Genomic DNA, 14,784 nt, shown 5'->3' on the forward strand with positions numbered 1-14,784 from the left:
AAATAAAATAGATTACTAACTGAATTTTATCTGTGTCTTTTTACTTTTTAAAAATGTGGCTACTGGTAACTTTGACATGACACATGTGGCTCACATTATATTTCTCTTAGTGTTCACCAAGACTCTCACTTGTACACAAGGAGATGTGTGCAAGAATATACGTTGCAGCATCATTCATTTGTAATAACCAAAATGAGTAGACACAAACCTTGAGGTTCCTTAACAAGAGAGGGGGGTAAATAAATTGTGGTTTATTTACACAGTGAAATATCTCCGAAGAGTTAAAATGAATGAACTAGAGCTACATGTATCAGCATGGATAAATCTAGATTGCAGCGTTGAGTGGCAAAAACAAGTGCAGAAGATCCACTAATCATACAATGCTTTAAAGCATGGAAAAATATTAGGAGTTGTTTGTGGACACATTTTAGTATAATAAAAGGATAAAAACATGCATGGAAACTATGAACAACCAAAATCCAGGTGGTGGTAACCCTGAGTGGGAGAGAGACTCAAAGACCTCTTATTGTGTCTGTAACATTTTGTTCCTTACCGGGCAGTGGGTTTGGTATGGCTGAGATATTTCAACAGCTTGTTTGATGGCTAAAGCCATTTTCAAGCCATTTGGTTTCTGGTCAGAAAGTTTCAAAGAACTTCAGCCTTCGATCCCTCTCCAGTCTGGGGTTGTCTGCCCAGTGATCCTGCCATTTTCCATCTTTGCTGGCTGGTGGCCATGGTGAGGTCTCCCACGTGTGTGTGTTCCTTAGAAAAAATGATTTGGCATGGGTTTGTTGGTGGTTTAAACTGGGGGCACCGCCGTGAATGATGCAGACGGAGTGCCTGCAGCTCAGCCTAGACAGTGACCTGGGCAGCAGGAGCCACAAGCCACCTCCCGGCTGGGACTCCATCCCAAGCTCCCTGCTGACAAAAGTCCTGAAATCCTGTTTTCCAAAGGGTCCTATGAAAGGACTCACCCAGCACACCTTAGGGCCTCACTTTGCCTTTGCTTCCTTTTCAGGACGATTGGTATCCGAGAATTAAAAGAGCAGGATGCCCCCCGGGGTTGACTGCCCCATGGAATTCTGGACCAAGGAGGAGAATCAGAGCGTGGCCGTTGATTTCTTGCTGCCCACAGGGGTCTATCTGAACTTCCCTGTGTCCCGAAATGCCAACCTCAGCACCATCAAGCAGGTACGATCTTGACCTTAAAACTAGTTCTCAGAGCTTGGAACTCAGAGAAGCAGACAGATGGGCTCTTGCAACTCTCAGATTTGAGATCCTCAGCTATGAATTTTAAAAGATATGGGGGGGGGGGCTTCCCTAGTGGCACAGTGGTTAAGAATCCGCCTGCCAATGCAGGGGACATGGGTTCGAGCCCTGGTCCAGGAAGATCCCACATGCCGTGGAGCAGCTAAGCCCGTGCGCACAACTACTGAGCCTGAGCTCTAGAGCCCGCGAGTCACAACTACTGAAGCCTGCGCACCTAGAGCCCGTGCTCCGCAACAAGAGAAGCCACCGCAATGAGAAGCACGCGCACCGCAACGAAGAGTAGCCCCCACTCGTGGCAACTAGAGAAAGCCTGCACACAGCAACGAAGACCCAACACAGCCAAAAATCTTAAAGAAAAAAATATATAATAAAACAAGTAAATTAAAAAAAAAAAAGATATGGGAATTCCCTGGAAGTTCAGTGGTTAGGACTCCACGCTTTCACTGCCTGGGGCCCAGGTTCAAGCCCTGGTCAGGGAACTAAGATCCTGCAAGCAGCATGGTGTGGCCAAAAAAAAAAAAAAATTAAAAGATAAAAATAATGTCCAAGAATTGTTTAAAAACTCACAGTTGAAATCCACCTAGCTTTCCAAATTCAGCTCCTGCCTTTATCATGGCACGTTTACCCTCCCTAGATTCCTGTGAAAGCTTCAGGGTGCTGGTTCCCATGGTGGCCTTTCATTCTCTCCATGACTGTGCCATCACGTTTGAAACCACACCCCATCCATGGCCGCTTGAGTTTTACCGGTCTTTTGTCTTCAGAGCTGTCATCATAGTCAACATCATCTTTGGAAATGGTTTTTGGCTTTGTTGAATAATTTTCAGCGTGGATTACTGAGTCAAAGGATGAAACATCTGGATGGTATTTGGTAGATCTTGTCTTGTGACCTTTCAAAGGGCTTATCCCGCTTGCAAAGTGTGGGATTTAATGGGTCATGGCAGAGGACAAGGCCTTAGCCCTGAATTTGAAAAGCTATACTTGGAAGCAGAAAAAAAGGAGAGAAGCAATGGACCATCCTTGAGTTTTGTTTTGTTTTGTTTTGTGTTTTAATCTTCCCTTCCTGGGTGTTTCTTTAAAAATGAAATTTCTTTTTTCCCATTTCAAAAGTACTATGGACACATTGAAATTTAGGAGAATAAGAAAAAGTAGAAGGAAAAAATTACCCATGATCCAGCCGTATGAGACAGCCACAGTTAACACTTTGGCTGTTTCCTATTTTCTTTTCTATGTAGTGTTTTTTTTGTGATAGTTCTGATTATGAATTTTTATATCTTTTTTCTGAGTTAACATTATAACATCCTTTTCATGTTATTAACCTCGTGTAAATATCATTTTAATCTTTTTTTTTTTTTTTTTGCTTACAGGGCTCTACATGCATATTATTAAAATTCCAAATACCACAGAAATATAAAACACATTGGTCTTAGCAGTCTCACCTCATATCCCAGTTCAATTTCAATTTCTTTTTTTTTTTTTAAGATTTCTTTTTTTTTTTTTTTTCTGATGTGGACCATTTTTAAAGTCTTTGTTGAATTTGTTACAGTATTGCTTCTGTTTTTATGGTTTTTGTTTTTTGGTCGAGAGGCATGTGGGATCTTAGTTCCCCGACCAGGGATCGAACCCACCCCCTGCATCAGAAGGCCAAGTGTTAACCACTGGACCGTCAGGGAAGTCCCCAGTTTCAATTTCTTAATATTTTAATTTATACCAGGGACCAGACAGTTAATATTCTAGGCTTTGCTGGTCATATGGTGTTTGTGACAACTACTCAACTCTGCCCTTGTAGGGCTGAAGCAGCCATAGAGGGTGTGTAAGTGAATGGGTGTGTCTGTCTTCCAGTAACTTGGCAGACTGTAGCTTGCAGTAGTTAATACGTTTATCATCGTTTTTATGGGAATGGGCTTGAATTACAACTGCTGTTCCACAGCTTGGGGTCTCTTCCCACTTAATGCTGTATCTGGGAGCCCTGTGTGCATTGGTACAGGTATCCTTAGATTCTGGGTCACACGCCTGTGCTATCCCTTTGCATTGATGGACCGTAATTATCCATCCCCCGTGGAAGAAAAATAGAGCTGTTCTCTCCTTTTCCATCTTCTCTGTGACTCGGCGGTGAGCACGTTGGCACTAACACTTGGCGCCCCCGTGGCGTTCCTGTGATCCCTGGGGACTCCTCACCCCGAGGCCACACACTGGACACAGCCCACAGAGGCGTTTATGGCCCCCTCGGTGTGTGAAACTTTCCTGAATTACTTGCCACCATTTAAAGACCAGGGTGATGAACCAGGAACGATTAGCTGGGTGCCTGGAGGTCAAGTCTGGCTGGCCATCTCTCAGGGTAGCCTACAGAGGAGACCGTAGGACCCACCGCTCCGCTCCAGATTTAGCGCCTACCTGGCCCCCTTCGTAGAAGGGCAGGGACGGAGACTCCCGGTGACCCTGTGGTCAGTGCTCAAGGGATGGAGAGTGTAGTGGTCCCCTGCCTTTGCCCCCTTGTCAGGGTCGGAGACCAGCCTCCACCCGCCTCCCGGCTCCCTGTGGCCCCGCCCACCTTAGGGGAGGAGCTGACCGGCCACTTTCCCTCCCAGGTGTTGTGGCACCGAGCCCAGTATGAGCCGCTCTTCCACATGCTCAGTGACCCCGAGGCCTACGTGTTCACCTGCGTCAACCAGACGGCGGAGCAGCAGGAGCTGGAGGACGAGCAGCGACGGCTGTGCGACATCCAGCCCTTCCTGCCCGTCCTGCGCCTGGTGGCCCGCGAGGGTGACCGGGTGAAGAAGCTCATCAACTCGCAGATCAGCTTGCTCATCGGCAAAGGTGCCCTGCTGAGGCCAGGCCGTCCTACCTCCGCTGGGCCTGCCCCCCGCCCCGCCCCGCCCCGCCCCCGAGCCCCACGCTGACCCGGCTCCCCTGCCCCTCAGGCCTCCACGAGTTTGACTCCTTGCAAGACCCGGAGGTGAATGACTTCCGAGCCAAGATGCGCCAGTTCTGCGAGGAGGTGGCCGCGCACCGGCAGCAGCTGGGCTGGGAGGCCTGGCTGCAGTACAGCTTCCCCCTGCAGCTGGAGCCCTCGGCGCGGAGCTGGGGGCCGGGCACCCTGCGCGTCCCCAACCGGGCCCTGCTCGTCAACGTCAAGTTCGAGGGCAGCGAGGTGAGCGGTGGCTCACGCCGGCCCGTGTGCTGCATGCAGGCTGCCGTGTCCACGGGGGACACTTCCCCTGAGAGACTCCCGGTCACCCACCAGCCTCCCCAGTTCATCCTCCTTCCAGCAACATCGGGTGGTATTTGTAGGGTATCCATTGCATACGAGGGGCTTGGCCGAACGTCCCACCAGGCGAGTTCCACAAGGCAGAGTGACCAAGAGGCTTTGGTCCTTGGTCCACTCACGCATCCAACAGGTATTTCCTGGTGTCGGCCATGTGCCGTCATCAAAGCCTGCCGTCGTGGAGCTCACGTTCGGGGGGCAGGGGGCGCCTAATACTTGCAGATGGGCCAGCCCACCCCCTGTGCCCCAGAACCCCGTGGGCTCTTCGCAGGCATGGAAGGCTGACCCTCCCTCCTCCCCCTAGGAGAGCTTCACCTTCCAGGTGTCCACCAAGGATGTGCCCCTGGCACTGATGGCCTGCGCGCTCCGGAAGAAGGCCACGGTGTTCCGGCAGCCGCTGGTGGAGCAGCCCGAGGACTACACGCTGCAGGTGAACGGGAAGCACGAGTACCTGTACGGCAGCTACCCCCTCTGCCAGTTCCAGGTGAGGGCTGCGGTCCGGGAGGGGCTCCTGGGTTCCCGGCAGTCCTGGCCTGGGGCCTGGGTTGCGGCGGGGGGAGCGGGGGGAGCTGGTCCTCGGCCCCTCTCGAGCCCGACAAGCCAGACCTTGGGGGTCACGGTGAGAGTGCGCCCTTGCTGGGCTGGCTCTCCCCGTGAGCACGGGGAGGTGGGTGGGGGCAGGAAGGGCCAGCAGGAGAGGCCCCAGAAGGCCTGGCGTGGGCAGGGGCCAGCGTGGGGCATCCCTGGGTAGCCGGTCGTCCAGGGAGCAGTGGAGCCGCTCACCCCGCCCCCCATCTCAGTACGTCTGCAGCTGCCTGCACAGCGGGCTGACCCCCCACCTGACCATGGTGCACTCCTCTTCCATCCTCGCCATGCGGGACGAGCAGAGCAACCCCGCCCCCCAAGTCCAAAAGCCGCGCGCCAAACCGCCCCCCATTCCTCTGAAGAAGGTGAGCGGCGCCCTGCGCTTACCTCCCTGCAGCCCTCCTTCCCACCTGAGGTCCAGCCCTGGCGCCTACTGGGCATCGCCCTGGACCAGCCATAGGTCCAGGGGCCCCTTGTCTCATGCCTTCTGGTTGCTCGGGGTTGAGAGTTGGGCCTCGGGGCTGGGGTGGACTCCTGTCTGGACTCCCGGGGCAGCCTCCAGGCCTGGCGCTCGGGCCGCCTGCCGCTCCTGTCTCCCGTGCTGTAGGCAGAACTCCATGCCCTGCAGCGCTCGGGGGTCTGGGGCCCCCTGGGGCGCCCGCGCGGCAGGTTTTCTGGTAAAGGATGGCGTTGCGGGCAGGAACCTGCAACACCCTTGCCGCCACGGTGGCCAGGCGCCCTGGCAGCGGCCGGGAGCGCAAGCCTCCCCTGAATTCCCCTGCTTTAACGCCCCCGCTTCTCCCCTCCACCCCGCTCAGCCCGCCTCGCTGTCCCTGTGGTCCCTGGAGCAGCCTTTCTGCATCGAGCTGATCCAGGGCAGCAAAGTGAATGCCGATGAGCGGATGAAGGTAGGGGCTCCTGGGCCGGGAAGGGCCCGGGGAGTGCGTGTTTTTTGCACAAACACGGTGGCTGTGGCCTGGAGGGGTGGCGGAGGAAGAAGGGGGGGTCACACGAAAGCCACCTGACCACATTACCCAGCATCCCTGCCGGGGGTGGTGAGGAGCTGCTTCAAAACAGGAAGGGGGGAGGGGAGCAGGCCGGCCGGCCGGCCGGAGAGGACAATTCGGAGAAACCGGGCCCAGCGAGTTCTGGGTATTGACTTTGGTGGAGGTAGTGGGGCCAGGCCCAGCCCAGGGATTGAGGAACTGCAGAGCCTGGGAGGTGACAGGCGCAGAAGGGGAGCCGCTCCAGCTGGGCTGGGGCCAAGGCCATGGCCACCTCTGGGTCGTTCACACGCCCACCTCCTCTGGCCTCAGGCCTGCCCTGTACGGCCCTGTGAGGTGCAGGTTTCCTCGTCCCATTTGCAGGACGGGAAACCCGGGTCCAAGGAGGTCGGGGCTCTTTGGGGAGCATTTTTTGGTTGGGGTAATTTCACAAGCAGGGCGGGCGTGGGCTCCCGTGGATGAATCCTGGAGGGCTGGATGGGGCAGCTTTCTGGCCGGGCGATGAGGAGGCAGGGCAAGATGTGCAGGCGGCATTAAGTCCTTCCCTGCCTACAGGGGCTCACACCATTCTGAGCAGTGGGGGCACCCTTGGGTGCTTGAGCTAGAAGGGCCCCTGGAGTTCCCGAGCTCCGATGGGGAAACTGAGGCCCAGAGCAGGGAACCAACACGCCCCAGGGTCCCGCAGTCAGTGGGGAGCACAGCCCACGCCGCCCTCCCCTTCCCCGCAGGACCACTCCTCCCCCTCAGGCAGCCAGCCCTCCCTTTTCCGGACCACCTTCAAGCACCTGGCGGGGGAGGGTTCAGACCCACGTGAAATGAGGACCTTTCAGGAGGAGATTCGAGCCTTAGGTGGGAGGGACACCCGGGCGGCAGAGGGAGGCTGGGCCTCTGCCGCCTGCCACCCGCACCGTGCCTTCCCCAGCTGGTGGTGCAGGCCGGCCTCTTCCACGGCAACGAGACACTGTGCAAGACGGTGTCCAGCTCGGAGGTGAGCGTGTGCTCGGAGCCTGTGTGGAAGCAGCGGCTGGAGTTCGACATCAACATCTGCGACCTACCGCGCATGGCCCGCCTCTGCTTTGCGCTCTATGCCGTGATCGAGAAGGCCAAGAAGGCTCGCTCCACCAAGAAGAAGTCCAAGAAGGCGGTGGGTGGGGCCTGTCAGGAGGCACTCTGTGATGGGCCCAGTCCAGTCCCGCAGCCCGCCGTGGGGCCACTGCTCTCCCGTTCCCAGCGTCCCAGCTGGCACGCAGCCTGGGGATGCGGTCCAGGAGGGCCTGTGAACCGCAGCCTCTCCACACCACGCGCGCGCACACACAACACACACACGCACGCACGCACGCTGGCCACCACCCCTGCCTGCCATGTGATGGTGCTGGGTTCCTGGGCTTATGAGCACAGTGACTCGGAATATCTGGGCCTGGGCCTTTGGTCCTTGCGGGAACCCGGAGGGAGCTCCCTGCCCTAGAAGGACAAATGCAGTGTCCTTGCAGGGAGCGGGGTGGCCTGAATCAGCAGCCAGTTGGAGACAGAGTGGTGGTCGAGCACTGAGTCACTGGGCCCAGGATGTGACTGACCACCGAGCCACCCTGACTCACTCGTAGCTGAGCTGGGCCAGCTCCCTGGGGCCTATGTGGTTTGTTTGAGGCTTTCTCAAGAAGCCGAGAGTGGGATGCGTCCGGGAGCAGAAGGGAGCCGAGGGGTGACTGACTCTGCCAGCTGCTTCAAAGGGAGTCTGGGCGAGGGTGGGAAGCATGGTCTGGCTGGGCCCATCCTGCAGATGAGCAAACGGAGGCTTTTTGGCGGCTGGCTGTGACCTGCCTGGTTACTCTCCCAGGACTGCCCCATCGCCTGGGCCAACCTCATGCTGTTTGATTACAAGGACCAGCTCAAGACCGGCGAGCGCTGCCTCTACATGTGGCCCTCCGTCCCAGGTTGGCCCAGGCCAAGAGGGGGAGGCAGAGGCCGGGGGGTTGGGGAGGTGGGTCCCACACGTGATGACACCCCCCTTGCATCTCCGTCTGTCCTTGTATCCAGACGAGAAAGGGGAGCTACTGAACCCCTGTGGGACCGTGCAGAGTAACCCCAACACTGAGAGCACAGCCGCGCTGGTCATCTTTCTCCCTGAGGTGGCCCCCCACCCTGTATACTACCCTGCCCTGGACAAGGTCAGTGAGGGGGCCCTCGCCATTTGGGGTCCAGGACCCACCCTGCCCAGAAACCTCGAAGCTAAAGGTTAACTGTCCTGACCCTGCCTCTGGGGCTCCCCAGCACATGGTCCCTGCACCCCGTGAGTTGCCCGGGGCTGGGAGCTGGGTGCCCACACACGCTTGGGGGCTTCCTTGACTCTCTGGAATCCTCATGTGTCCTAGAGCAGTGATTCTCAACCGGGGGGGCCACTTTGCCCCCCAGGGGACTTTGGGCAATGTCCAAAGACGTTTTTGGTTGTCACAACTAGTGGGAGAGATGCGCCTGGCATCTCATGGGTGGAGGTCAGGGATGCTGCTAAACGCCCTACGGCACGCGGGAGAGCACCCACCACTGAGAGTCATTGGCACACAAAGTCAGCAGTGCCGAGGTGTTGACGCCCACCCCGGGGGCCCCCCCGGCCAGGCTGGCCCGGGCCCCGGGGTTGCCGCTGACAGCAGGGTCGCTCTTGCAGATCCTAGAGCTGGGGCGGCATGGGGAGCACGGGCGCTTCACGGAGGAGGAGGTGAGCTGGGGGCCGTGGGCGGTGGGGCGTGGACCTGGCTGCAGCCCTCACCACCCGCCCACCTCCACCTGTGCCCCTCAGCAGCTGCAGCTGCGGGAGATCCTGGAGCGCCGGGGGTCCGGGGAGCTATACGAGCACGAGAAGGACCTGGTGTGGAAGATGCGGCACGAGATCCAGGAGCACTTCCCCGAGGCGCTGGCCCGGTTGCTGCTGGTCACCAAGTGGAACAAGCATGAGGACGTGGCCCAGGTGGGCGGCAGGGCCAGGGCCGGGGGAGGGGCCAGAGTCTGGAGCCAGACCGCAGCCTGCGCCCCCTGCCCTGACCACCGGCACCCCCCAGATGCTCTACCTGCTGTGCTCCTGGCCCGAGCTGCCCGTCCTGAGCGCCCTGGAGCTGCTGGACTTCAGCTTCCCTGACCGCCACGTGGGCTCCTTTGCCATCAAGTCCCTGCGGAAACTGACGTGAGTCCCGCGGGCTTCCTCATCTTCAGAGGGCGGCTTTGCCCCAATGGCCCGGGTCTAGGCGCTGGCTGGGGACCTCTCCTGGGGGCCTGCTCAGGTGAGGCTGGCCTCCCGCCCCTACCCTGCCCCCTCGCCAGCCGCAGACCCTCTCCCGAGCTGTGAAGCTCCGGGCCCCAGCCAGCCTCCCTCCTCTGCAGGGACGACGAGCTTTTCCAGTACCTGCTGCAGCTGGTGCAGGTGCTCAAGTACGAGTCCTACCTCGACTGCGAGCTGACCAAATTCCTGCTGGACCGGGCCCTGGCCAATCGCAAGATCGGCCACTTCCTCTTCTGGCACCTGCGGTAGCTGGACTCACCTGGAAGGCCACGGGGAGGAGGGGCCTCTTGCCTGCGGGCCTCGCGTTTCCCGCCGGCCAGCCCGGGTGTCCTCGGTGGCTGGGTCCTGCCGGGCTGGGAGGGGCTGTGTGGCCCCGCCTGGCGAGGCGAGGCTCAGCGCCTTCTTCCCCCCCCCAGCTCCGAGATGCACGTGCCCTCGGTGGCCCTGCGCTTCGGCCTCATCATGGAGGCCTACTGCAGGGGCAGCACCCATCACATGAAGGTGCTGATGAAGCAGGTGAGGCTCGGGGCCCCCGCAGCCCTGCCTGGGCTCTGCTTTGGGGCAGAGTTGCCCCGGCCCCTGTAGAACCGTGTGGGCCAGGCTGGGGCTCGGAGCCTGCCCCTCCCGGCCCTCCCACGCTGCCCTCCCACGCTGCCCTCCCATCCTCCTGGCCAGGGGGAAGCGCTGAGCAAGCTGAAGGCCCTGAACGACGTCGTCAAAGTGAGCTCCCAGAAGACCACCAAGCCCCAGACCAAGGAGCTGATGCACCTGTGCATGCGCCAGGAGACCTACCTGGAGGCCCTCTCCCACCTGCAGTCCCCGCTCGACCCCAGCACCCTGCTGGCTGAAGTCTGGTGAGCCCCAGGCCCCAGCCGGGGCCTCCCCACCTCCTCCCCTCCCCCCAGGCCCCGAGGAGGGCCCGCTGCTGACTGCTCTCTGGTCCGGCAGCGTGGAGCAGTGCACCTTCATGGACTCCAAGATGAAACCCCTGTGGGTCATGTACAGCAACGAGGAGGCGGGCAGCGATGGCACCGTGGGCATCATCTTTAAGAACGGGGACGGTGAGCAGGCTGGGCCCCGGGGAGGGGCCCGCTGAGGCCTTGGCTTCTCCTCGCCCTGCCATACTACCCTCGGTGGGGGCACCTTGCAGTGGGGGCCAGGGGTGGATCTCCTGGAGGGCGAGCTGACAAAAAGACAGAGTCTTGGGACTCTGGGGCCTGGGCGTGGCTGGGATTGGAGAACCCACCAGAAACTCATGCCTTTCCTCCCTGGGGGCGGCTGCGCAGACCTCCGCCAGGACATGCTGACCCTGCAGATGATCCAGCTGATGGACGTTCTGTGGAAGCAGGAAGGCTTGGACCTGAGGTGAGAGGCCCTCCCGTCATCCGCTTGTGCCTGCACCAGGCCCAGGACCGTGCCCCGTTGGAGGGGTCCCCGTCAAAGCTGACATTACCACCTCAGCTGGAAAAAAGACTGGCTCTTCTAAGAAGAGCAGGGACCAGTTTGAAACTTGGGGTCAGGGAGGCGATAGGGCCGCAGGATGAGGGTGGAGAAGGCCAGCCCCGGCCCTTTGCCTCAAGCAGCCCTGGCTTCCTGCGCCATCTTCTTCCGAGCCACCTGGATTTTTCTCTCTGAGCAAACATGAGTTCAGCCAAGGTGCTGACTCTTCCTCTCTGCATCTTGGGTGCTGGTGTGACCTCTCCAAGGAACCTTCCCTGGAGCCCTGGGAGTCAAGGGCTCGCCCCCAGTACCTGCCTCCTCTTTTCAGCAACTTGAGTAGCATCTCCTGCAGCCTTTTTGGGTTAAGCTCCTCGGGGTCAAGAAGCCCCTGGGACAGCCCTTGACCACTGTGTCCACCTGCCCCTCTTCCCACCTGGCTAGGATGACCCCTTACGGCTGCCTCTCCACCGGGGACCACACGGGCCTCATCGAGGTGGTGCTTCACTCAGACACCATCGCCAACATCCAGCTGAACAAGAGCAACATGGCGGCCACGGCTGCCTTCAACAAGGATGCTCTGCTCAACTGGCTCAAGTCCAAGAACCCTGGGTAGGTTTCGGGCCCAAGGGACAGGTGCCCTCTCCTTCCCAAGAGGCAGACCTCGGGAATCAAAGGCAAGGAGGAGGGACTTTGACCGTCTCTGTGGCTTCTTGGCTCAGCCGAGGACCATCCCATAGATGCTGTAGGGTGGGGGTGGGGGTGGGGGAGTGGGTCAGGTCTCTGTTCCCACATGTATCAGTTAGTTATTGCTGCCTAACAACCACCCCGAACTCAGGGGCCTAAATCACAAATCTGCAACTTGAGCTGGCTCAGCTGAGTGGCTCTTCTGCTTTAACCACTCATGCAACTGCTCTCATCTGGTAGTTTGACTGGGCCTGGAGGGTTGCACGTCTGGGGCTTCTCTCCATGTGGCCTCTCATTCCAGCCTCAGCTTCCTTCCATGGCAGTAGGGAAGGTTCAGGAACTGCAAGGTGTCTTAAGGCCCAGGCTCTGGAAGGAGCCCAGCATCACTTCCTCCACGTTCTGTTGGTCCAAGCAAGTCACAAGGCCAGATTCAAGGGCAGGGGACATAGCCACCACCTCTTGGTAGAAGAAGCTGCAAAATGGTGTGGCCGTGGTTTCCATCCCTGCCCCGCAGGGAGGCCCTGGATCGAGCCATTGAGGAGTTCACCCTCTCCTGCGCTGGCTACTGTGTGGCCACATACGTGCTGGGCATCGGCGATCGGCACAGCGACAACATCATGATCCGAGAGAACGGGCAGGTAGGGGTGGTGTGGAGCTGCCATGAGCATGGTGCCTGCCGCCCGGCGCTGGCCTGCTGGCCGTTCTGCTCTGCACGAGGCTGCTGGCAGAGCCCCCTATCCAAGCCCTTCCAGCTTCCTCTCCCTCCCCAGGCTCCTCTGGGTGAGGCACCCTCCTTTTTGACTCCTTTTGGGTCTCTGCTCTTCCCTCCCCTCAGCTGTTCCACATTGATTTCGGCCACTTTCTGGGGAATTTCAAGACCAAGTTTGGAATCAACCGTGAGCGAGTCCCGTTCATCCTCACCTATGACTTTGTCCACGTGATCCAGCAGGGGAAGACGAATAATAGTGAGAAATTTGAAAGGTGAGGGTGCCTCAGACCCCCGAGATGCCCTTTGGTGTTGGGGGCTCCAGGCGGGGTGCACTGGGGGCGGTCGGTCAGAGGACGCTGGGGCTTTGTGGGCACGGCTCCTTCCAGGGTGAAGGTGGGCTGGCCGGCTGGCTGGGGTGCGGGTGGACGGGAGGACCCAGGCCCCCCTCCCTGACCTCCCACTACAGGTTCCGGGGCTACTGTGAAAGGGCCTACACCATCCTGCGGCGCCACGGGCTGCTCTTTCTCCACCTCTTTGCCCTGATGCGGGCGGCAGGCCTGCCCGAGCTCAGCTGCTCCAAAGACATCCAGTACCTCAAGGTAAACGCCAGGGCAGGGCCCCGCCAGGCAGGCGACCAGGGAGCCCCCGACCCCTCGAGGCAGCCCCCCCAACCGCCGAGCGTGGTGGACCCACAGGGCCCTCCTGACTCGTGTGTGCTCACACCGGCCTGGGACCCGGGTCTGGCGGGAAGCCACCGGCTCTGACCCACCCTCCCGTCCTCCGCAGGCTGCGGGCGTTTCCACTTGTACAAGAGGGTTCCCTCCATGGTTAAACACTGTCTTTTCTTCCTGCGTCTTTTCGGTTTATGAGACGCTGGGGTGGGGACTGAGGGGGGGGCCATGGCCCCCGAGTTCCTGGGAAGAAGCTGCTCCCCCCCTTCCTCCTGCCAGCTTCCAGTGGAGAAGGCCAGGCCGCCTGCCTTCGGGGCCAAGACCTCCGGGCTCGAGTTGGCATCTTGAGGATGGGGCGGGGCGGGGCGGGGCGGGGGCCGCCTTGGTTGGGGTCGGAACGAAGAGCTCTTCCCAGGGGAGGTGTTGGGTGGCGCCCTCCTGGCTCCCTTGGTGCGGTTCTCTTAGGAGGGAGCGTTACCTGCCCAGAGAGGGTGGAGGTGCAGGGAGACGGGGCTCCCTCTGTGGGACGCCCATTGCTTCCATCTTGCCTCAGGATTCTCTGGCATTGGGGAAGACGGAGGAGGAGGCTCTAAAGCACTTCCGGGTGAAGTTTAACGAAGCCCTCCGGGAGAGCTGGAAAACCAAAGTGAACTGGCTGGCCCACAATGTGTCCAAAGATAACAGGCAGTAGCAGCCCGTCCAAGCCCTTGGCCTGGAGACAACCGAGCTGTCAGTCTTGGGAGCTGGGCACCCTCGGCCACCCTCCGGGGCCTGAAAGGCTGGATGGCATCCTTGGGAAAGAACCTACACAACTGCCTTTTGTTTACACTGGTTATTTATTTATGACTTGAAATGTTTCGGGAACTAAACAGCCATACATGGAAATGCACCCTAATGCGGGGAGGGGCACCGTCCTCCCGCTTCCCCATCCGAGCCCTGGGCTTTGATGGGAAGACACTGTGAACCCGGCACCTCGAGGCCGCATCTCGCCAAGGATCTGTGACCTCAAGTCTTCCAGCTGGTGGGTCTGGAGCCGGCAGAGACGATTCTCCCGTGCGGGAGCTGCCTCCTCCCCAGGCTCCCGCCGTGCTGCACCGGTCTTGGTGCCTGGCAGTGACCCGGTGCCTGCTGTCCAGACGGGGCACCCACGCCCGGTCACCCCCTCCACCTGCGTGCCCTCCATTGAGTTCTGGGCAGCCCCCAGAGGAGGCCTGGGTACCCTCTAGATTCAGGGGTGATTGCTTTCCACCTTTAAAGCGACTCCTAGGTACGGGAATTCTCTGATCTCTGCTGTAAAGTGATTTTGTTTGCGGGTGAGAAAAAGAATAGCCAAACTACTTTACTGAACCTCTACGGCTCGGGAGAAAGGCCCCAGTGCCCATCACGTATAGCGCACGCTGGTCCTCGAGACACATTAAAAAGGCCTGAGCTTGATTTAGCTCATCCTGGCCATGGATCAAGACGCAAGCAGGTGCGAGTACTTTGTGCAATTGTATGTAACCTCCCTCCTCCTAAAGCAGGTTTTAGGTCACAAAGGTCCTGATCTCCTCTCCAGAACACTCACCTTTGAGAACCTGCTCCCAGTACCCAGGCAGCAGAAGCGTGAGGGTTAGGGGTGTGGTGGCATCTTTTCCTCTGACGGTACTTAGCTTGAAATGATTCAGGCTCAGCCTTAGGTGCATCTGAGGAGCTCCAGAAATGCAGGTTCCCGGGCCTCCCTCAGCCTTCTGGAGCCAACTCTGGAGATGGGGCTAAGAATCTGGGCTTCTGGAAGCCCGCAGGTGGGCTTCATGTATTAGCAGCCGACTCGGGACCCACAGGGGCGACACCACTTACCTCTCAAAAGGCTTTGCATGGCTCAGCAGAGCCAGAAGTAGCTGCCCTCTCAGCAG

General features: G+C 59.1%; 1 protein-coding gene across 3 annotated transcripts; it reads left to right on the forward strand.

Annotated features, from left to right (window-relative positions):
- Positions 1–1,050: 1,050 nt before the first annotated feature.
- PIK3CD (phosphatidylinositol-4,5-bisphosphate 3-kinase catalytic subunit delta) lies at positions 1,051–13,745 on the forward strand (the record flags this gene model as incomplete). Of its 3 annotated transcripts, none has more annotated exons than XM_079728391.1 (22): positions 1,051–1,191; positions 3,855–4,083; positions 4,188–4,417; positions 4,836–5,015; positions 5,332–5,481; positions 5,935–6,024; positions 7,043–7,264; positions 7,955–8,051; positions 8,155–8,285; positions 8,780–8,830; positions 8,912–9,079; positions 9,171–9,292; positions 9,490–9,633; positions 9,805–9,904; positions 10,064–10,242; positions 10,337–10,449; positions 10,675–10,753; positions 11,270–11,437; positions 12,027–12,150; positions 12,348–12,493; positions 12,688–12,820; positions 13,446–13,745. In XM_079728391.1, 22 exons carry the CDS (start codon positions 1,051–1,053, stop codon positions 13,581–13,583), a joined length of 3,135 nt encoding a protein of 1,044 aa, XP_079584517.1. In that variant the 3' UTR covers positions 13,584–13,745. The 3 variants fall into 3 exon arrangements, with proteins under 3 accessions (XP_079584517.1, XP_079584518.1, XP_079584519.1); XM_079728392.1 differs by having other exon boundaries at positions 8,915–9,079; XM_079728393.1 differs by having other exon boundaries at positions 5,419–5,481.
- Positions 13,746–14,784: the final 1,039 nt, after the last annotated feature.

The sequence above is a fragment of the Hyperoodon ampullatus genome (genome assembly GCF_949752795.1).
Source record: "Hyperoodon ampullatus genome assembly, chromosome: 2".
Lineage (NCBI taxonomy): Eukaryota > Metazoa > Chordata > Mammalia > Artiodactyla > Ziphiidae > Hyperoodon > Hyperoodon ampullatus.